Raw genomic sequence first — 18,461 nt, forward strand, 5'->3', positions numbered from 1 at the left:
GTCTGCCTCTCTGCCTACTTGTGATCTCTCTGTCAAATAAATAAATAAAATCTTAAAAAAAAAAAACAAAAAACTATAGTTAGTTAAACAAAACTAGTCTTTTCAACAGGTATACAACAATGAATATTTTTATTAGTATTTTCATGTTAGCTAAAATATCCATTACCCAAACGGAATGACAATGAAAATTAAGTTATTCTTACCTGTAATCTAAACCAATCTAATCTCATTCCTCTGAAATCAAATACTTCCCCATCTTCAACTACAATAGAAAAAATATTACAAAGAAAATTAATGTTTCACAAATATACAATCAGTTTTAAAATTTAAGATCTAAGACAATTCCATTTATGGCCATATATACAAAAGAATTATAAGCAGAGTCTTAAAGCAGTATTTGCATACCATGTTCAAAGCAGCATTATTTACAACAGCCAAAAGGCAGAAGCAACCCAAATGTCCATCAATAGAGGAATAGATGAAAGAAATGTGGTACATTATTCAGCCTTTAAAACGAAAGAAATTCTGACACATGCTATAGTGGGGCTGAACCCTGCGGACATTAAGCTAGTGAAATAACTCAGTGACAAAAAGGCAAATACTGCATGATCCCACTTATGAGGTACCTGGAGTAGTCAAACTCATAATGGTAGATGTCAGGGGCAAGAGGTTAACAGAAAGTGTTCTTTAATAGCTATGAAGTTTCAGTTTTCAAGATGAGAAAGTTCTAGAGATGGCTGCACTGCTATGTGAATATACTAAATACTATTAAACTGTACACTTAAAAAAACAAAAGTAATTGAATACCTAAGAGTGAAGTCGTTCTCAAATCCTTTAATGATGTTGATATAAAGAGGGAGTTATGCTAAGAGAAGTGTAAAGTACAGACTTCTCTCCTAAACTATTTCTCAGTGTGCTTACATACCAATTTTGAATAAAGCTAGAAGAGAGCTTGAGAAATCCTATAAACAGAAGCTATGGACAGCATGGTGAAACTCCTCAAAGTAACTCTTTGTACAACTTCACAATAACTTCACTACTTAAGTGTGATAAAGATTGATTAAACTAAAGTGTATTTATTACTCAGAAATGTTCAAGGTTTTAGAATCTTTTACTCAAAGATTACAACACTGAAACATCAAAGCAATCTGCTGGAATGAAGTATTCAAATAATGAAGAGGCAGTCGAGTATACAACATTTGGGATTGATAGACCTGAACTTAAAATCCCTGCACTAGAAGGGACACTTAATAACTGTTAGAGCTTGGCAAAATCGAGTTAACTCTCAAACCTTGAGTTTTCAAATCTACCAAATACAACAGCTTTCTAAAACTGATATTTATTAAATAGGATAATATTTGAGTGCCTGGTACTTTTTAAAATATAATTTCCTCAGTGGTACCAACTACTGTCATAGGTGATGCTTAGACCACATATATACTTCATTATATTTTGGGGTTTTTTTTTTCCCACCTACTGAATAATAAGAAATTTCAAGCCATAATTCTCAGTATTTTTATAAACATCATTATACACCTATTTTGGCAACTTTGCTTTAGAGAGAACAAAGCTAAGACAAAAGAAAACAGAGTAAATGTGTCCAAAATAAATGAGTCTAGAAAAATTAACTGTTAAATTCCCCCCTTAATAATCAAATCTGAAAATCTAATTAGGAGAAAATATGCTTTTATTTGGAAGACTTACCTTGTTTTACACTCAGGGAAGTCATAGTGTTAACAAAAGAGGACATGATAATCGATTCATCCTCAGGGCAAACAGAAAGATTCTGAAAAAAATAATAATAATAATAATGTTAAAAACATCTAACTGGGGAAATAATTCATAGATCTGTCAAGTGGCAGATGGATAAACAAGCTGGTATATCCATACTGTATTTTTCAGCTTTAAACAAGAATGAAATGATACATACATTAACATGGATGAATCTCAGAAACACTATGCTAATAGAAAGAAATCACAAACAACAGATTATATAGTATATGATTCCATTTATATGAGAAAAAATGTTTTTAAAGGCAAAGGTGACAAAAAGCAGATGAATAGTTGCCCGGGGTTTAGAGAAAGAATCAATTACGAAGGTACACAAGAAAACCTTTAAGTACTGGAAACTTTCCATGTTTTGACTGTAGTAGTAGTAACATGGATGTACAGTTGTCAAAATTCAAATGGTATACTGAAAATAGATGACTTTTATTGTGTGTAAATTATACTTCAACAAAATAGGACCAAAATATCCCTCTCAAGTCAGCTAGAAAAATGAGTACCTTAAAAACTGCATCTGAAGTTGATGCTGAATAATACAATTTTTTTAAAAGTGAATGCTTAGCTCACAAATAGTATAATTTTCAAAACCTACACAGCCATGTGAATATACATAATTTCACTACACCGTTCACTTGAAAATGGTTAGCAAAGAAAATTGTATGTTATGTACATTTTACCTCAATAAAAAAATTTAACACCCATTACAATGAACTACATTAGCAGGTTAATCTTAGTTCTAAATTTAAATCCTAGTAAATGGTTAAAAACACCATGCATGTACTTTACAACAGAAGAGGGTATAAGAAGCTCAGACATTGGAGTTAGAGCCTGCACTCAAATACTGGCTCTATTACTCATGAACTCTATGATACTGAGCAAGTTATGTAAATTCTTTTTTCATCAACAAATGGTAACTACACCTAATCTCTGAGGATTGTTGCACAGACATCATAAAATACACTATCAATAAATCTGACAATTATTAATACTAGTATTACTGCTACTAATATTATAATTCCAGAAAAAAAAACATTAATTTTCCTAGTATTATAAAATACAATTGATGCAAAAGACACCAAAAGAGATGGAATGACTTAAAAATTTTAATATTATGTAACATAAATCTACATTTATTAATTAATATCCAACCAGCCACAGCAAGTTCCAAAATGACATGAAATCAGGAGTCTGGTTTATTTTTTAAATTGTGATAGCACAAAAGCCTCTGGTTTATCCAGTAAGTAGTAACTATTTAAATAAAAGTATAGCAAAGTTGGAGTGCCTTGGGGGCTCAGTGGGTTAAAGCCTCTTTGGCTCAGGTCATGGTCTCAGGGTCCTGGGATCGAGCCCTGCATCAGGCTCTCTGCTCAGCAGGGAGCCAGCTTCCTCCTCATTCTCTGCCTGCCTCTCTGACTACTTGTAATCTCTGTCTATCAAATAAATAAATAAAATCTTTTTTAAAAAGTACAGCAAAATAATAACATTATAGGGATAAAAGTCAGTTCTTCTATTCCTGTTTTTAATAGACATTCTAGACAGAAAGCATCTAAGCTCCATCTAGTGGATAAAAGAAAAAATACACCAGTTCAGGATAGTAACCTATGAGGTGTATATATAATTCAAGGTAAACAATTACATGAACAACTTTTTATTTTCTTACTTGCACCTTTTAAGTAGGTTTGAAAAAAAAAAAATCAGGATATCAAGTATGGTTATTCTTCTGGGAAACCAGTAATTTTAGAATACAGAGAATTTGTGTTGTTCTTTACACTATGTGTTAGTAAACTAACACATAGTATAAAGACATCTTGATTTATAAAATGAAGCAAAAAAAAAAACCCCATTTCCCTTACAGTTAGTTTATTTGGAATAAAGATAAAATAAATTTATATTAAAATGAAAAAGACTGAATAAAGAAATTACAGACACCAAAAAAAAAAAAAATTAAGACGAAAAATCAACAGATGAAAATCCAAATTAAAAACAAAATTAGAGGGCGCCTGGGTGGCTCAGTGGGTTAAGCCGCTGCCTTCGGCTCAGGTCATGGTCTCAGGGTCCTGGGATCGAGTCCCGCATCGGGCTCTCTGCTCAGCAGGGAGCCTGCTTCCTTCTCTCTCTCTCTCTGCCTGCCTCTCTGCCTACTTGTGATCTCTCTCTGTCAAATAAATAAATAAAATCTTTAAAAAAAAAAAATCTTAAAAAAAAAAAAAATTAAAATAAATAAATAAATAAAAAGATCTTCTAACATACTGTGCCAAAGGACTTATCTTCTATTTGTCCTCTAAAACTTAGTTAAATCTGATCTATTACTATCCCTCTTTTGCAAGGTCCTCTTTAATTTGGTCACTGTATACCTCCACTGCCAAAATAAAGAAATATTCCCTGCATTGTGTTCACTCTGAACTTGGTACACATTTAAGCATAACACCTACTATACTCAACTACAACTAAGTGTTTTCTCCCCTCTAGATTATGATCCCCTTGATAAGACAGGACAATGACTTACTTACATTTGTAGCTCCACCACTTGGCACTAGATTGTAGTAAGCAAACAAAACAGTTATTAGAAAAAAGGGAAGCAAAGAACAATAGAGAGAATAGCATGATATAGATTTACCTGCACAAGTTCATTGAGAACAACAGCATCAAAGCCAGAAAGGTACTGCACATAATACCTCTGCATTACAGGTCCGTATTTTCTTACATGTGCTCTAAGCTCTTCCATATAAAATATTAACTCAGCAATGTGCCTTTTTAAAAAATTCAAGAAAAGTATTTCAAAAAAGAAATTCATCATTATTAATAGGAAAATATAAAATGCCTTTGGTATTACTACAAGAAGATTTTTTTCTTAGAAAAAGCACTGCTAAATATCATTTTATGTCAATTACTTTCTAAAGACATTTCCATGATGGAAAACAAAAATAAAAAAAAAAACCAACAGCAAAACAACTATGACTAAAGAAGTTGATAAAGGAAAACCCAAAATGAAAATAAAACTAGGGTATCTCATAAACTACATCATTACCAAAAAATCACAAATGAAAGAGGATTAGAGGATTAGAAATAAGATTTTTCTGTATGCTCTTATTTCTCTGCTTCATTTATCTAAATCCTATTGAAAGACTGTGGACTAAAATGATAGACATTTCAAATCACACGCTTGGTTGCAACTCTACTTCAGAAGGATTCTTTTTAAATTTTTGCATAGTAAGTCATCTTAAAAAATGAATTCCAAAGAAAATAGTACTGGTTATAGCAAGAAAACAGGAATTTATGACAACCTAGAGTACTAGAAAGGAAACATTAAAACCCTAATATTAAGCTAAAGTAGACTCCGCATTCTAGTTCATATCATCTAATAATGTATTACAAATATTCCTTTATTATGAAATATGAAAAGCCCTTAAAAAGGTCTTACAAAATAATTTAACCCCAAGTTCCCAAGTTCCACATCCCATACACCAAAATATTTAAAAAATAACTTTTTAAATGTTGCTAACTTACTTGTCTATAAAGTCATCTGCACTCTTCTTTGGCATGTTATCTGCATGACGAAGTAGCCAGATAATTTCATCACGGGCAAAGGATAATGCCATAAAAACAAAAAGTGCCTAATTAAAAAGAAATAAACAATGTTGCTTATTCTCATGCCAAGCTTCTAAGTAAAACCTACGCACAATCTTTCTCTAAGTGAAAAGTCACTGGCAAGAACTGATGAAATCAAGTTCAAAAGGCAAAAATGAAAATACAGAAGAAAACCTGGAGATATGTATCAAGAAAATATATATAAAATATATCAAGATATATATAAGAAGTAGAAAAATGGAGGAAGGTGTGATATATGTATCAAGTAAACAAATTCATTCTCAGTTATATGTAAGTTTTAGTAAAAGTTCAAATTCTAGTACAATTTCCCATAGAGAATATTTTTTAAATTTTAATACGGCACACATATAGTTAAGAAATTAGATCAAATTTTAATAAAACTTCACACAGAATTTTTCCTTTTAATATCGTGCACCTGTAGGTAGAACAAGAATTAAATCAGTTACCTTCGGACCTAGCAAGCCAGGTTGATCAGAGAGGACAGTAGCCAATTCTTTCAGTGCAGACCTTAAAAATTTACGTCTTTCTCTGTGCATTGAACCACTATAGGGAAAGACATCATTATAATTTATGTTTCCACTAAAATCATTATTGACAATTAAATAACTTATCACTTCAGGTCAATTTCCAAAGTTGTCTTAGGAAGAAGCCCCTACAAGTATCTTCTATGGTATGTCATTAAAGGACTTTCCAATCCTACGTTTTTTTTTGCCTTTCTTATGCTGTTTTTATAACCATCTTTATTCTGTTATTCTCCACCTATCAAAATCCTACCCAAACTTTAAGACCAATCCTTCAAAAAGCATTTCCCACTATCCAGATTTCCATTTCTAAATAATTTCTCCAACTCTAATACCATTTAGCCTAGCACTTTAAGAACCGGACTGTGAAATCCTTTGTATACTATGTATACATTTCTGTCATCTCCACAAAAAAAATCAATGAACACAAGTTAATAAATATCTGATAATCCATATCCAATTTATTAACTACATTCCTATTAAATATATAAGACTTACTAAAGAAGAGCTATATACAATAAAGATATTGGGATGAGATCTCTTGGCACTCTTCAAAAACAGAAAAGATGAGTTAAGGAAAAGATAATTATAAATATTTATTACTAGGTATTCTTTAAATGAAATACAAATTTTTAAAAAGAATTACTCTCACATAATAACATGGAAAAAAAATCACAGAACGTTTTAAGTATTCCAACTTCTCACAGTATGAAAAATATACAGTCCCAATTTTAGGTTTTAAGATTTTGATAGGTACAAAAAATGGCACCACCGCCCCCCCACACACACAATATATATATATGCCAGAAAAACAACTGTAAGGGATAAAGAATACCAGAAATTTGGCCAGGACCCAGTAGAAGACACCGATTAAAATCCAACCTCTGCCTAGCAATCTTAGGTTTCACCTCTCCTAGTATTAGCCACTCATCTATAAAGCAGGGATGATGATACCTGCCTCAAAAAATACATCTTCCATAATGGCTGAAACACAACACTTTCACAATGTTAGGTTAACTCCAGTAACAAGCTCTTTTTTATCTGACAATAATAAAGTCATTCTATGCAATTTCCAAGAAAGGGGTCAATGTTACTTTGACTATTTTGTTACACAGAGTAGCTACAAGGTGCCTGTGGTATTATTTATACAGAGAGAAAAGGTCTATAAAGTCCTAAGCCTGGATTATGGGAATGAGAAATTCCTATGAAAAATTATTGCTTATTACTTATGGTTGCTTTATACAATAAATAAAGGGGGGGAACGTCTTACCTTTGAAAGAGTTTTATAAAAGATAGCTATGACACCATATATGTGCTTACAACAGTGTCTATCCAATGAAGAAGTGATAATCATTTGTATGTCAAGAAAGGAATTCTAACACACTCCAAAGTATGTTATTTATACTAGAAAATAACTTCTTATAATATAAGCATTTCATTCAAGTGAAAAAATATGCATGAGGAAAATGATACAACACTGACAGCAATAAATAAAGATGGTTTAAATTCCCAACATCCATCCCATAGCTTAAACCTAAATTCTAAAACTTCTTGTGGTTTTATATTTTTATCAGTGGCGGTGATGCATTATCTTCTCTCTGGCTTACAGAAATACAGATGGCTCAAATAATAGGTAGGTAGGTAGGTAGGTACTTCTATGTAAGTTCAGTAGAGAAAATATTCTATACAAGTATACCATACATATCAATTAAGTTGAAATATCAAATTATTTATAATTCTTTCATGAGTAAATTTAGAGCTGTTCAAAGATCTTAAATATGCTAACTTTTAAGTTATTCTATATATTTACTAATATAAAATATTTATTACAATTCAGGAAAGGCATACTTTGAAAAGTAAATACTACTTAGGAGAGTGTGAAAATATGTCAATTTTCATGAAATAGTACAAAAATCATCACAATTTGCAAAGTATTGGCACAAAAGCATAGTAATGGTAAAAGACTTAAATGATACCTAAAATAAAAGACCTCTCTGTACAGTACTTTCTTAGAGCATTTATATCAACACTTCAAAAATATTTAAGATCTGTCTGTACAACTTGAAGCTTACTAGATACTAAGGATATATACCTACTTTTCATTGACTGTAAGTCTCTCACTTCTATCACATCTTGTACACATTAATCTGCCATCATTTCAACAAAATTGTGCTTTAAGAAAGAAATTGTTCTTGATTTTAAGTTCCACAGATAAGATAGAACTACTTACGCATGTGACACAGCTGCCTCTTTGCATTCTCTTATGTCATTAATACGCTTATTATAGCTATGTGAAAAAAAAATTAAAACCACATTAATCTTAATTTCATCAGTAACAGTCAAAACAAGTTAGCCAAACACTAAAAGTCAATTAAAGTTTTCTACTAGCAACAAGGAAAACTGGCCCTCAAACTAAAAATGCATGAAAGAAATCCACCCACCTCCTTTCCTGGTTCCTTATATTACTCAGTTAAGTCTTCTTAGAAAAAGAGTTCTCATATTATATTAAATCTAACAAAAAAAAATTAAAGCTCACTATGTAGATCTTGATTAACTATACCTCATTAAGCCCTCATGGAGTTATTAAAAATTATACTTCCAATGAAATTAACAGTGGTTTCCCAAAATCTAAAGCAATAACAAAGCTATTACTTCTGATTTTTATGCTATTTCATAAAAAAAAAATTCTGAAAGGACAGAGGGAGCAACACTATTTAATGTTTGGAGTAGGGGTTTTGTGACAGAAAAAACTAGGGCAGGAAAGCATAAGACTACTTTAAATCAAAAGAAACAGGACACGAACATCAAAAACTTTAAAGATAATACTTGAAAAATAAATGCTAATAAATACATTATTTTCATAAATGCTATATACAAAAACTCAAAATTTCTAAAACGTTAAAGAAAAACTATATTCCTGAAAACCCGGCTAAAACCAAACTCTAAATTAATTCCAAAATCTAAAATTTATGTGTTCTTTGAGCAAATGTTGAAAATAAGCTAATTCTGTAATCACTGTCCTTAATAATTCATAAGCCTTTATACTTAACAATCTGCCGTGTAACTACTGGAAGTCATATTTTAAATTGGTCACTTTTGATTTAATAAAAAATTAAGACTCCTCAACTCTAAATATGAAGATTCTTATATGGTTAAGTTTCTTATTAGAAAAGCATAACAAAAAAAAAAAAAAAAAGGAAAGCATAACATCAAAGCAATCAGTCTCATGGTGTCATTAAGTTTATGTGTATCATACATAAGTTTGCTCAATATATAGACTACCTGGTTCTAAATGCTTACATATATTTAAATACTATTCCACAGAGAAGCTATCAATATGCTAAAACAAAATACAAGTTTCATGACTTTCAACCTGAATCAATTAGAAAATGAAAATCAATTAGAAGCTATCCCATATGGCATGGGATATTTCCATGTATTTCACCACCTAAAATAAAAGCCGAATAAGAGCTATAAAGTACATAGAGCACTAGACCTCATTTTATGACCAAGAAACTACCACAAGAGAATGTCAGAAACAGCGAGCGCCTGGGTGGCTCAGTTGGTTATGCATTTGCCTTCAGCTCATGTCATGATCCTGGAGGCCTGGGACCAAGCCCCTGCTCACTGGGGAGCCTGCTTCTCCCTCTCCCTTTGCAGCTTCCCCTACCTGTGCTCTCTTTCTCTCTCTCTATCTCTCTGTCAAATAAATATATAAAATCTTTAAAAGAGAGAGAGAGAGAAACAGAGAAAGAATGTCAGAAACACCCACAGACAAAGAAATCAAAACAGGGGTCTCTTGACCAAAGGACTGGGAGGTAAATTACGGTGGCAGTGGTGACCAAAAGGGGCACAAATCAATTTTCTGGAGATGATGGAAATGTTCTGTATCTTGAGTAGGTGATCACCTAGAATATTCATAAACAAATTTGTTGACACCTAAAATTTATGCATTTTTGTCGGTAAATTTTACTTCAAAAATTAGTAGGGGAAAGAGGGCAGATTCCTTTAGCCTCTTCAAGATACAGATATAGGAAATACAACTTAGGGATGATGTCCAGGAACCTGTAATTCTTACACACACTAAAATGTGAGGCTTAAATTGGTAGGTTAAACAGATCTTTATTTTTTAATAAATAACAGATGCTTCATCTCAATTTCATCAAGACATTTCTAAACTGGATATGAAATAAATGTAGGTAAACTTTATTTCTATCTGAAGCTAAGAAGCCAAACATAATTATTCAACACCTTCAGGTAAAGGGGATCCCAGAATATTTTAGACACTCCTAATTTCAAAAGATTTCAAAATTGCTACCAAGTATGAGTTCAATCTGTCTTTAATATACTGTCTATAGAACCTCATGTGGAAAGAAATGTAGGCATTAAAATTTTCAAGGAAACAAATTTGTATGAACTGCTCGATTTACAGGGAATTAATATACATGAGTCACTTGAAACAACTTATTAAAAGGAAACATGTTTTCTTATGTGCCATGGTCTGACTTCTATAATTGTTATAACTAAGTAAGAGCTATTGACTGATTCATGTACTTTTAAATAGCACTACAAAAATGTCAAAACTCTAAAATGTATATGGTACTTTCAGCAATATTTATGTCGAATTCCGTATCATGATTTGCAAAAGAGAACACATCTTCTTTATCCTAGAACACAAACTTTGAAAGGGCAGAAACACTAGGTATTTTAATCTACAAAGTTACCTATAAAAATGATATGAATTTTTGAATATTATGAATGAATATTAATATTCATTAATATTCAATGAATGAATATTAATATGAATATTACCTATAAATGATATGAATACTACCATATCAGGATGATTGTTAAAAACAACTTGCTAGGGGCGCCTGGGTGGCTCAGTGGGTTAAGCCTCTGCCTTCGGCTCAGGTCATGATCTCAGGGTCCTGGGATCGAGTCCCGCATCGGGCTCTCTGCTCAGCAGGGAGCCTGCTTCCTCCTCTCTCTCTCTCTGCCTGTCTCTCTGCCTACTTGTGATCTCTCTCTGTCAAATAAATAAATAAAATCTTAAAAAAAAAACAACAACAACTTGCTATGGCCAGTAAGATAATACAGGTGATATCTTCTTGTATGACATGACCCTTCTCTATTATCAACTTCAATGAAGATAATCCGACTCTTCTCCCAAAAAAGCAAGATAAATGAAAATTCCATACCCTCGTATGTTTACAAATAAGTCTTCTGCAGCTTTGTGAATGTGGAAAACTTCATCCCGAAAGAGAGAGAGGCAAGAGCTACTTTGAAGAGCTAGCTTCCAAAGGTTCAATGCTGTCGCATCAGTATTTAGAATCCCATGGCACAAAATGAAGCCAACTTTAAAAAAACACAAGTAAATACAAAGATAAAAGTAAAAAAAACATAAGCAAATACAAAGTAAAAGTATTCCAAAATTATATTATTTCAGTTACAAAGTAGCTTTCAAATTTTTAGAAATATAAACATAATCACTAAATCGAGGATTTCAAGTGACAGATAAAAATTCATATACATGGCAGATAGCAACAATATTTCTCTCAATAGTTTTCTGTATTCTGCAAAATCAGTTCCTTCAACCCACACTGATGAGAAAAAGAAATGTTGCTTCTGGGTAGTATAAGAAGTCATTTTTAACAAATGAGTAAAAGGCATTTTCAAAAACCTTTACAAAATATTTTACAAAATATTTTAAGCCAAAGGTCCGAAGTTACTAATTAACACACAATACAGCAATCATTACAACTATTCAAATAATTGAAAAATAAGATGAATCTACTTTTCTAAATCACCAGAAGAACTGCAATAGCATCCTGCATTTTCATAGCAATGCACAGTTTACTAAATAAGTTTTCACATATATCATATCGCATGATTCTGTGGAGTAGATAAAACAGATGGTATCCTTCTCTTTCATAGTTTAAGAAATGAAGGTTCAATGACTTACCTAAAGTTATACCATTAACATGTTAGAGCTAGAGTCAGCCTCAAGTATTTACCCTTGAAGTCTAAGATTCTTTCAATATACTATGCTGCTCTCTAGTATACGGATTCAAATCTCTCTTTCATCTTGTGTTACCTACTTTGGAAATCCTACACAAAAATATAATCATATATATGTTTGTGGGTGCCCTCTCTAGCCATCCAGACTAGGCCACAAAACCTCATCTGTCCTTCATTCAACATTTACTCAGTGCTGGCTATACAAAAGGTATTGTAGTGGGCCATTTACAAACCAATCCTATTTCCTGTCAAAACTTCCCTAGGATTCTCAGTAGTCACTCCCACCTCTAAACTCCTGAATCATTAACATACAACTTGCCATTTATCTTTTTATTCTTAGCTCAACCTTCTTTTAACAGGGCCACTACACAAGCAAGTTAACTTTTTAAGTTAAGTAGGCATATACTGTGGAGTCTTATGTGCAGACGTGTATTTAAATTTCCTGAAACACATAAAGTATTTTTAACGCAACAGGACCCCTAAACACAATTATATGATCTGGTGCACAAGCAAAGGCATACAATTCATGTACGGAAACTTAAAAAGAATCCTCAAGAGAGACTGTAAAAGATTCTTGCCTTATATAATGACTTTTACTCTAAACCCCTGAGTAAAGAGATTTCATTTAGTGTCTTATACCTTGTTGAATACTTAGATTCACAAAATTGCTGCTAACAACAAAAGGTTTCTCTAAAAATATTAGCAGTTATATTATGGGTTACCATATGTTTTACTTTTTTAAGATATGGATTACCTTTGAATTTAGTATACCCATTTGTTTATGACAGAATCCAAAAAGGTAATGTAATTCAAATTCGACTGCCCAAGATCAGGATGGTTTATTAAATTAAATATTACCCTCCTTTCCCCACCAACGTCCCAATAAAAGGACAGAAAAAATGTTTTTTTAACTTTTTAAGCCACAAAAAATGTTGGAAACAAGACAAAACACCAGTGCTAGATAAGAAAATTAGAGAATATCTTTCAAGATGGAAAGTAGGTAGAATTTAATTTAAAAGGAGACTGGACTTAGTAACCTAAAACTCCAGAGATGAAAAGAGATCTTTCCCAAGGAGTCCTCTGAGTCCAACCAATATAGCAAGAATAGACCCGGAAAGAACACCAGGATAAGTTATTTTATACTGCATTCCAAATAGCTGAGTCTTTAACATTCCAGACTCTCAGTAACTCTTAGCCAGGCTATAATATAGACACGTGATCCTCAAACTTTAGCTTGCATCAGAACTACTGGAAAGGCTTATGATTTTTTAAATCATATTGCTAGGATTCATTCACAGTCTAATTCAGCAGGTCTAAGGTAGAAATCAAGATTCTGTATATCTAACAAGTTCTAAGGTGATGCTGCTGACCCAGGGACCACACCTGAACTAATCTAAAGCAAAGTGCTGAAGTAGACCACCTTCTACAGAAATGTCCTACTATGAGTATCGAGGTCAAAAAGTACAGAGTTTAAGCTAATTCTTAACGTAATTCTTAACCTGTTACCTCTACTCAAGGCTCAATTACATGAAAGCAGCAAAACTCAGAGTAAACACCTTCCTTATTTTGGCAACTGTGGTCATTCCACATCTCTTTGCCTTCTCTATGTCCCTATATCCCCAATTAGGGTAGCCTACCTTCTGAATCACTTCCCTGCTCATCATGTGAAAACCTGCAATCAGCATTCCTGTACAGACTGGCGCAACTAGTTTTAACTCTTGAGATCACCCATGCCACCTAAACTACTAACCACCTCTACTCTACGGCCAGACTTCCATTAACATGAACCATCGAGGATCACAATACATTTCAGCAAAATCAATACTTGGAAAGCTGGCTTTTGAGTCAACTAAGAGAAGGGATTAAAATCTTAACTATCATTATAGAAGAAAATATAAATATCACAAAACTGATCAATGTAAAAAATATAATTAATAAAAATGGCTAAGGAGGACATCTGGATGGTTCAGTCAGTTAAACATCCAACTCTTGATTTTTGGTCATTATCTCAGGATCATGAGATCAAGACTCGAGACAGGCTCCATGCTCAAGATTCTCTCTCTCTCTCTCTCTCCCTCTGCCCCCACCCACTCGCATGTGTGCACACTATAAATCAATCAATCAAATCTTTCTTTAAAAAACGCTAAGGATAGGGAGCATGTGCTCTCCTTCATTCTAGTAACAGTGCCAGGACTATTCAAAGTGCCAGGGCATGATGAGATTAAGTAAAGAAAGAGAGTACTTAGCAACTTTCACAAAAATTTGATATTTAGTAGGAGTAGAAACCTAGTAATAATCTATTTGTCAGACTAAACTGAATTAAATAATTTAAAATGTGAGTTTTTATTTTGTGTCTTTCTTACTTTATTTCTGGTAACTCTAGTAATTCACTTTTAGTTCTTAGTAGTTTGGTAATCTGTATTTTATCTAAGTATCAATCCAAAATAATTTAAAAAAGAAAAACTGGTCCTTCATTATAGTTTGAGACATACTATAATGAAAAGACAACAAATACTACCTAATGGTTAATAAATCAAGTAACAAGAACTAGAGGAAGTTAAAAAAATGCTCAAAATTATTTCCCTCTGCCACTGGACTTCAGGGTGGTAGAAGTAATTGTATTATAGCAATTCTCATTCTATATTATATCTGTGGGTCACTGTGTCTATTTTCCCTACAGTTTGTGAATTTCTCAGGAGTACAACTAGTACTTTTATCCTCCATGTATCTAACTGCCAACCATGAGTTAGTATTACTGAAATAAATCAAAATCAAAAACCTTAGTGAATAAATACAATATTTCTAAAAATCCTTAAAAACAAAACAAAAATGTAGTTTGACAGCCACTCTGAGAGGCAATTTATGTACCATGAGCCTTGGCATTAGCCTGGGTTATTTTGTCTTGGTCACTTATTAACTATGTGAACTAAGCTTTAGATTCCTATCTATAAAGCAGACTATCTATCCTGACAGAGTCAGTATGAGAACTGAATGAGGTAAGGCACTGAGAAGGTTTAGCGCACTGCTTGGCATAGAAGTAATCCATGTTATCCATTATTTTTTCTAAAACTTAGAACCTGAGGGGTGATTACAAAACTAATTTTACTTACAGATAATCCATTTTTCCATTGCATCCAAAGAGAGATATTCACAAGGCATCTTAAAAAGAAAATACAGATGACTGATTAAGGAAATTCTAAAAAAACAAATCCTATACTAAGTCACTGTCTCTCTCCTAAAAATTCTTACTACTCAATTCATGGTTCAAATACCACCACAACTATTTGAAAAGTTGAATAAAGGTCTTATAATTTATATTTAAATGTGCAATCCATAAAGGACAATGAGAGCTGTGCCCCCTTCACATTTACACTCCCTGAAATCTCCCTTAAAATAATATTTCGCAAAACTGTCTTCAATCTGGTAAAGGATAAATTTCCAAGAGTCTATTCTAAATTTCCCAAGTCTATTTTAGAGCTTGTAATATTCCAAAGGATAATATATTAATCAAGTTAAAAATGATTTATGTACATAGATGCAGTCTCACCCGAATTACTAATTATGTGTGTGTGTGTTCTCCATTTGCAGAACTTCTATGTTCATATACACAGAGGAAAGACTGAAAATACAGTCAACCCTTGAAGAGCATGAGGGTCAGGAGTGCCAAACTCCCTCCCTCTGTAGCTGATAATTCACCTAAAACTTTTGACTCTTAAAAACTTAACTACAAATAGCCTACTATTGACTAGAAGTCTTACCTATGACATAAGATCAATTAACATATATTTTATATTACACAAATTATATAATGTACTCTTACAGTAAATTAAGCTAGAGAAAAGAAAATGTTATTAAGAAAATCTTAAGGAAAAGACATTTATAGTATTTATCAAAAGAATCCAGGTGTAAGTGGACCCACACAATTCAAACCTGTGTTGTTTAAAGGTCCACTGTGTGAAAGAATATAATGATTTTCTATAGTCAGTGAAGACTGAGGTGATATTCTGATTTTTTTCTTTAAAATCTTCTGCATTTTCCAAATTTTCTACTACGCCAGAACAAAACAAACATTTAAATTTTAAAAGAAAATACTTAACACTGATTGTATTAACTCAGCATCAAAATTTAGAAATAAAAAATTCAATAGTACGACTTAACATCTTAAAATAAATTTTACTGACAGGCTAATATCAATTAGAAGAAAAACTGCAACAACACAGCATAACCGATATTTTTAAAAAATCAACTTTACTATTTCCATTCAAAAAGGGAAAAAAGAGAACCATACGGTGTCAGACTGTGCAGGATTAAGCATTGTACTAGGTGCACTGATGAGACTCAATAGTTGGGCATTTCTCCACTGGTCAGCTGAAAGATTCCTTCGAGGATACACCATCTGAAGAGAAATCAGTGCATCTGAAAGAGACTAATTAAAATAGGAAAAAAGGAAGCTGAGGAATAAATGTTTTTTCCATTTAAATTTCAGCTCTAACTGCTGTGTGCTTCTAACTGTATCACCCTAAAACAACAAAGCCTAATTACGACTATGCTCCATATAATATCTGAGATGGGTCCAGCTATCTCCTCTCAAGTTTTTTTTTTTAATTTCATAAAAGCAACATAGATTCTGCATTTCTGGAGAAGATCTTAGCTCAGGAAATCTTGGGATTTTTATTTCAGAAGAGGTAGGAAGCCTAGTTTCATTCTTTCGTACTCTGATAGTTCTCTGAAATAACAGAACATTAGGGTTATATGACTAAGTGTTAACAGAACTCAACATATTTCATATTTCTCCAAAGAATGCCTTATTTAAAAAATGTACTCTATCTTAATAAATTACTGTACTTCTATTTGCCATTGGTCTATTAAGTACAGCTTTATCATCAAGGTATTTAATGTTTCTTCTCACCTGCTTTTTGTTTACTTTTAACTGGGCTTTGGTACTTAGCTCTACTTCATTTTTTTTTTTTTTTTAGGAGTATATTTATTATTTGACAGAGATCACAAGTAGGAAGAGAGGCAGGCAGTGGGGGTGGGGATGGGGGGCGGAAGCAGGCCCCCTGCTGAGCAGAGTCGCATGTAGGGCTCAATCCCAGAACCCTGAGATCATGACCTGAGCCGAAAGCAGTAGCTTAACCCTCTGAGCCACCCAGGTGCCCCATCTCTGCTTCTTAAAATTTCTGTACAAGAGTGATTTTTTTAATTATATATTTTTTAAGATTTACTTATTTGACAAAGAGAGCCAGGGAGCTCTAGGCAGGGATAGTGGGGAAGGCAGAAGTAAAAGGAGAAGCAGGCTGATCAAGAAGCCGGAGGCAGGGCTCAATCCTAGAACCCTGGGATCATGACCTAAGCCGAAGGCAAATGCTCAACCAAGTGAGCTACCCAGCCATCCCTAAGGGTGATTCTTTAATCTGGCTGCACATAAACTACCATGGGATTTGTTCAGAAAACAGAAACCAGGATACTACCTAAAATCATCACCTAAGTGGGAAAAGAAACAAATTTGCAGTGGGTAAAAACAAGGCCATACATAACTGGCAAAAAGTCAGAAACGGATCCATGGAAAAAACAAGGGAGGAGCAAAGAAGACCATTCTAGGTGAGGAAAAACTGTTACCAAAACCAGAGACAGATGACTAGGACATGCTCAGCACTCTGAAAAATCCTGACACTTCCATCTATAATGCTGACTTTTACTTCAAAACTAATGCCATCCATTGGCTTCTTTCTAACTAATGATCCAACTAACTTCAAAACATTAAACCCATATAAATTTGTGGGATAATACAGCTATACAAAAAATTAATTGCAAACACACCTTCTGTAAATGCATCTTCAGAATTTTCACAGGAATAAGAAAACTGAAGGAAAAATCTTGGCATTAACAGATCCATACAAAATAGTGTATTATTAAAATGTCTAACTCTCATCACTCAGAGAATGAACCAAGATTCTGAAATCTTGGGCTTTAGTTCTGGTTTTGCCACTATTACTGCCAAATGACTAATCATTCATGTCACTTCTCTAGCCCTCAATTTCCTTATCTATAAAGAGGATATATGAGATACCTATACATTTCCCTGATGTGCTTAGGAACATTTGAATCAGCCCTACTGTGGAGAACCCATACAGCAAGACTCCTTTGAACCAAAATTGTTTCATTAGGAACTATTTTTTTAATATATTATAAAAGACTGATGCTTCAAATTATTTTCACAAAACTCTTGCAATTTTTTTCTCATTAAGAGCTTTTATTAATAATATAACTAAAATGTACCAAATACTATGTATCCAAATACTTTGGTGAAGTATTAAACTTATTAAATCATCCTTATTAAACTCATTTAATCATCCTCACAACCATATGAGGTAGGTACTATTATTCCATTTTTACAGATAAGAAAACTGAGATACAATGAAGTTGGTTAAATGACTTACCCAATATTACATACTCAGTAATTGGCAGAGTTGGGATTAGAATCCAGGTAGTCTGATATGAGAGGAGACATTCTCAAATACTAAA

General features: G+C 32.9%; 1 protein-coding gene across 4 annotated transcripts in view; it reads right to left on the reverse strand.

Moving 5' to 3' along the window:
- NCKAP1 (NCK associated protein 1) overlaps positions 1-18,461 on the reverse strand; it is a 100,630-nt gene that overhangs the window by 44,496 nt on the left and 37,673 nt on the right. For all 4 annotated transcript variants that reach the window (XM_059394301.1, XM_059394299.1, XM_059394298.1 and 1 more), the window contains 9 exons: positions 16,225-16,362; positions 15,047-15,095; positions 11,117-11,273; positions 8,146-8,202; positions 5,841-5,937; positions 5,293-5,399; positions 4,403-4,535; positions 1,705-1,786; positions 204-262 (listed from right to left, as the gene is read on the reverse strand). In XM_059394301.1, the coding sequence (XP_059250284.1) occupies positions 204-262; positions 1,705-1,786; positions 4,403-4,535; positions 5,293-5,399; positions 5,841-5,937; positions 8,146-8,202; positions 11,117-11,273; positions 15,047-15,095; positions 16,225-16,362 (879 nt within the window). The remainder of the gene's footprint in view (positions 1-203; positions 263-1,704; positions 1,787-4,402; positions 4,536-5,292; positions 5,400-5,840; positions 5,938-8,145; positions 8,203-11,116; positions 11,274-15,046; positions 15,096-16,224; positions 16,363-18,461) is intronic.

The sequence above is a fragment of the Mustela nigripes genome, chromosome 3 (genome assembly GCF_022355385.1).
Source record: "Mustela nigripes isolate SB6536 chromosome 3, MUSNIG.SB6536, whole genome shotgun sequence".
NCBI classification, from domain to species: domain Eukaryota; kingdom Metazoa; phylum Chordata; class Mammalia; order Carnivora; family Mustelidae; genus Mustela; species Mustela nigripes.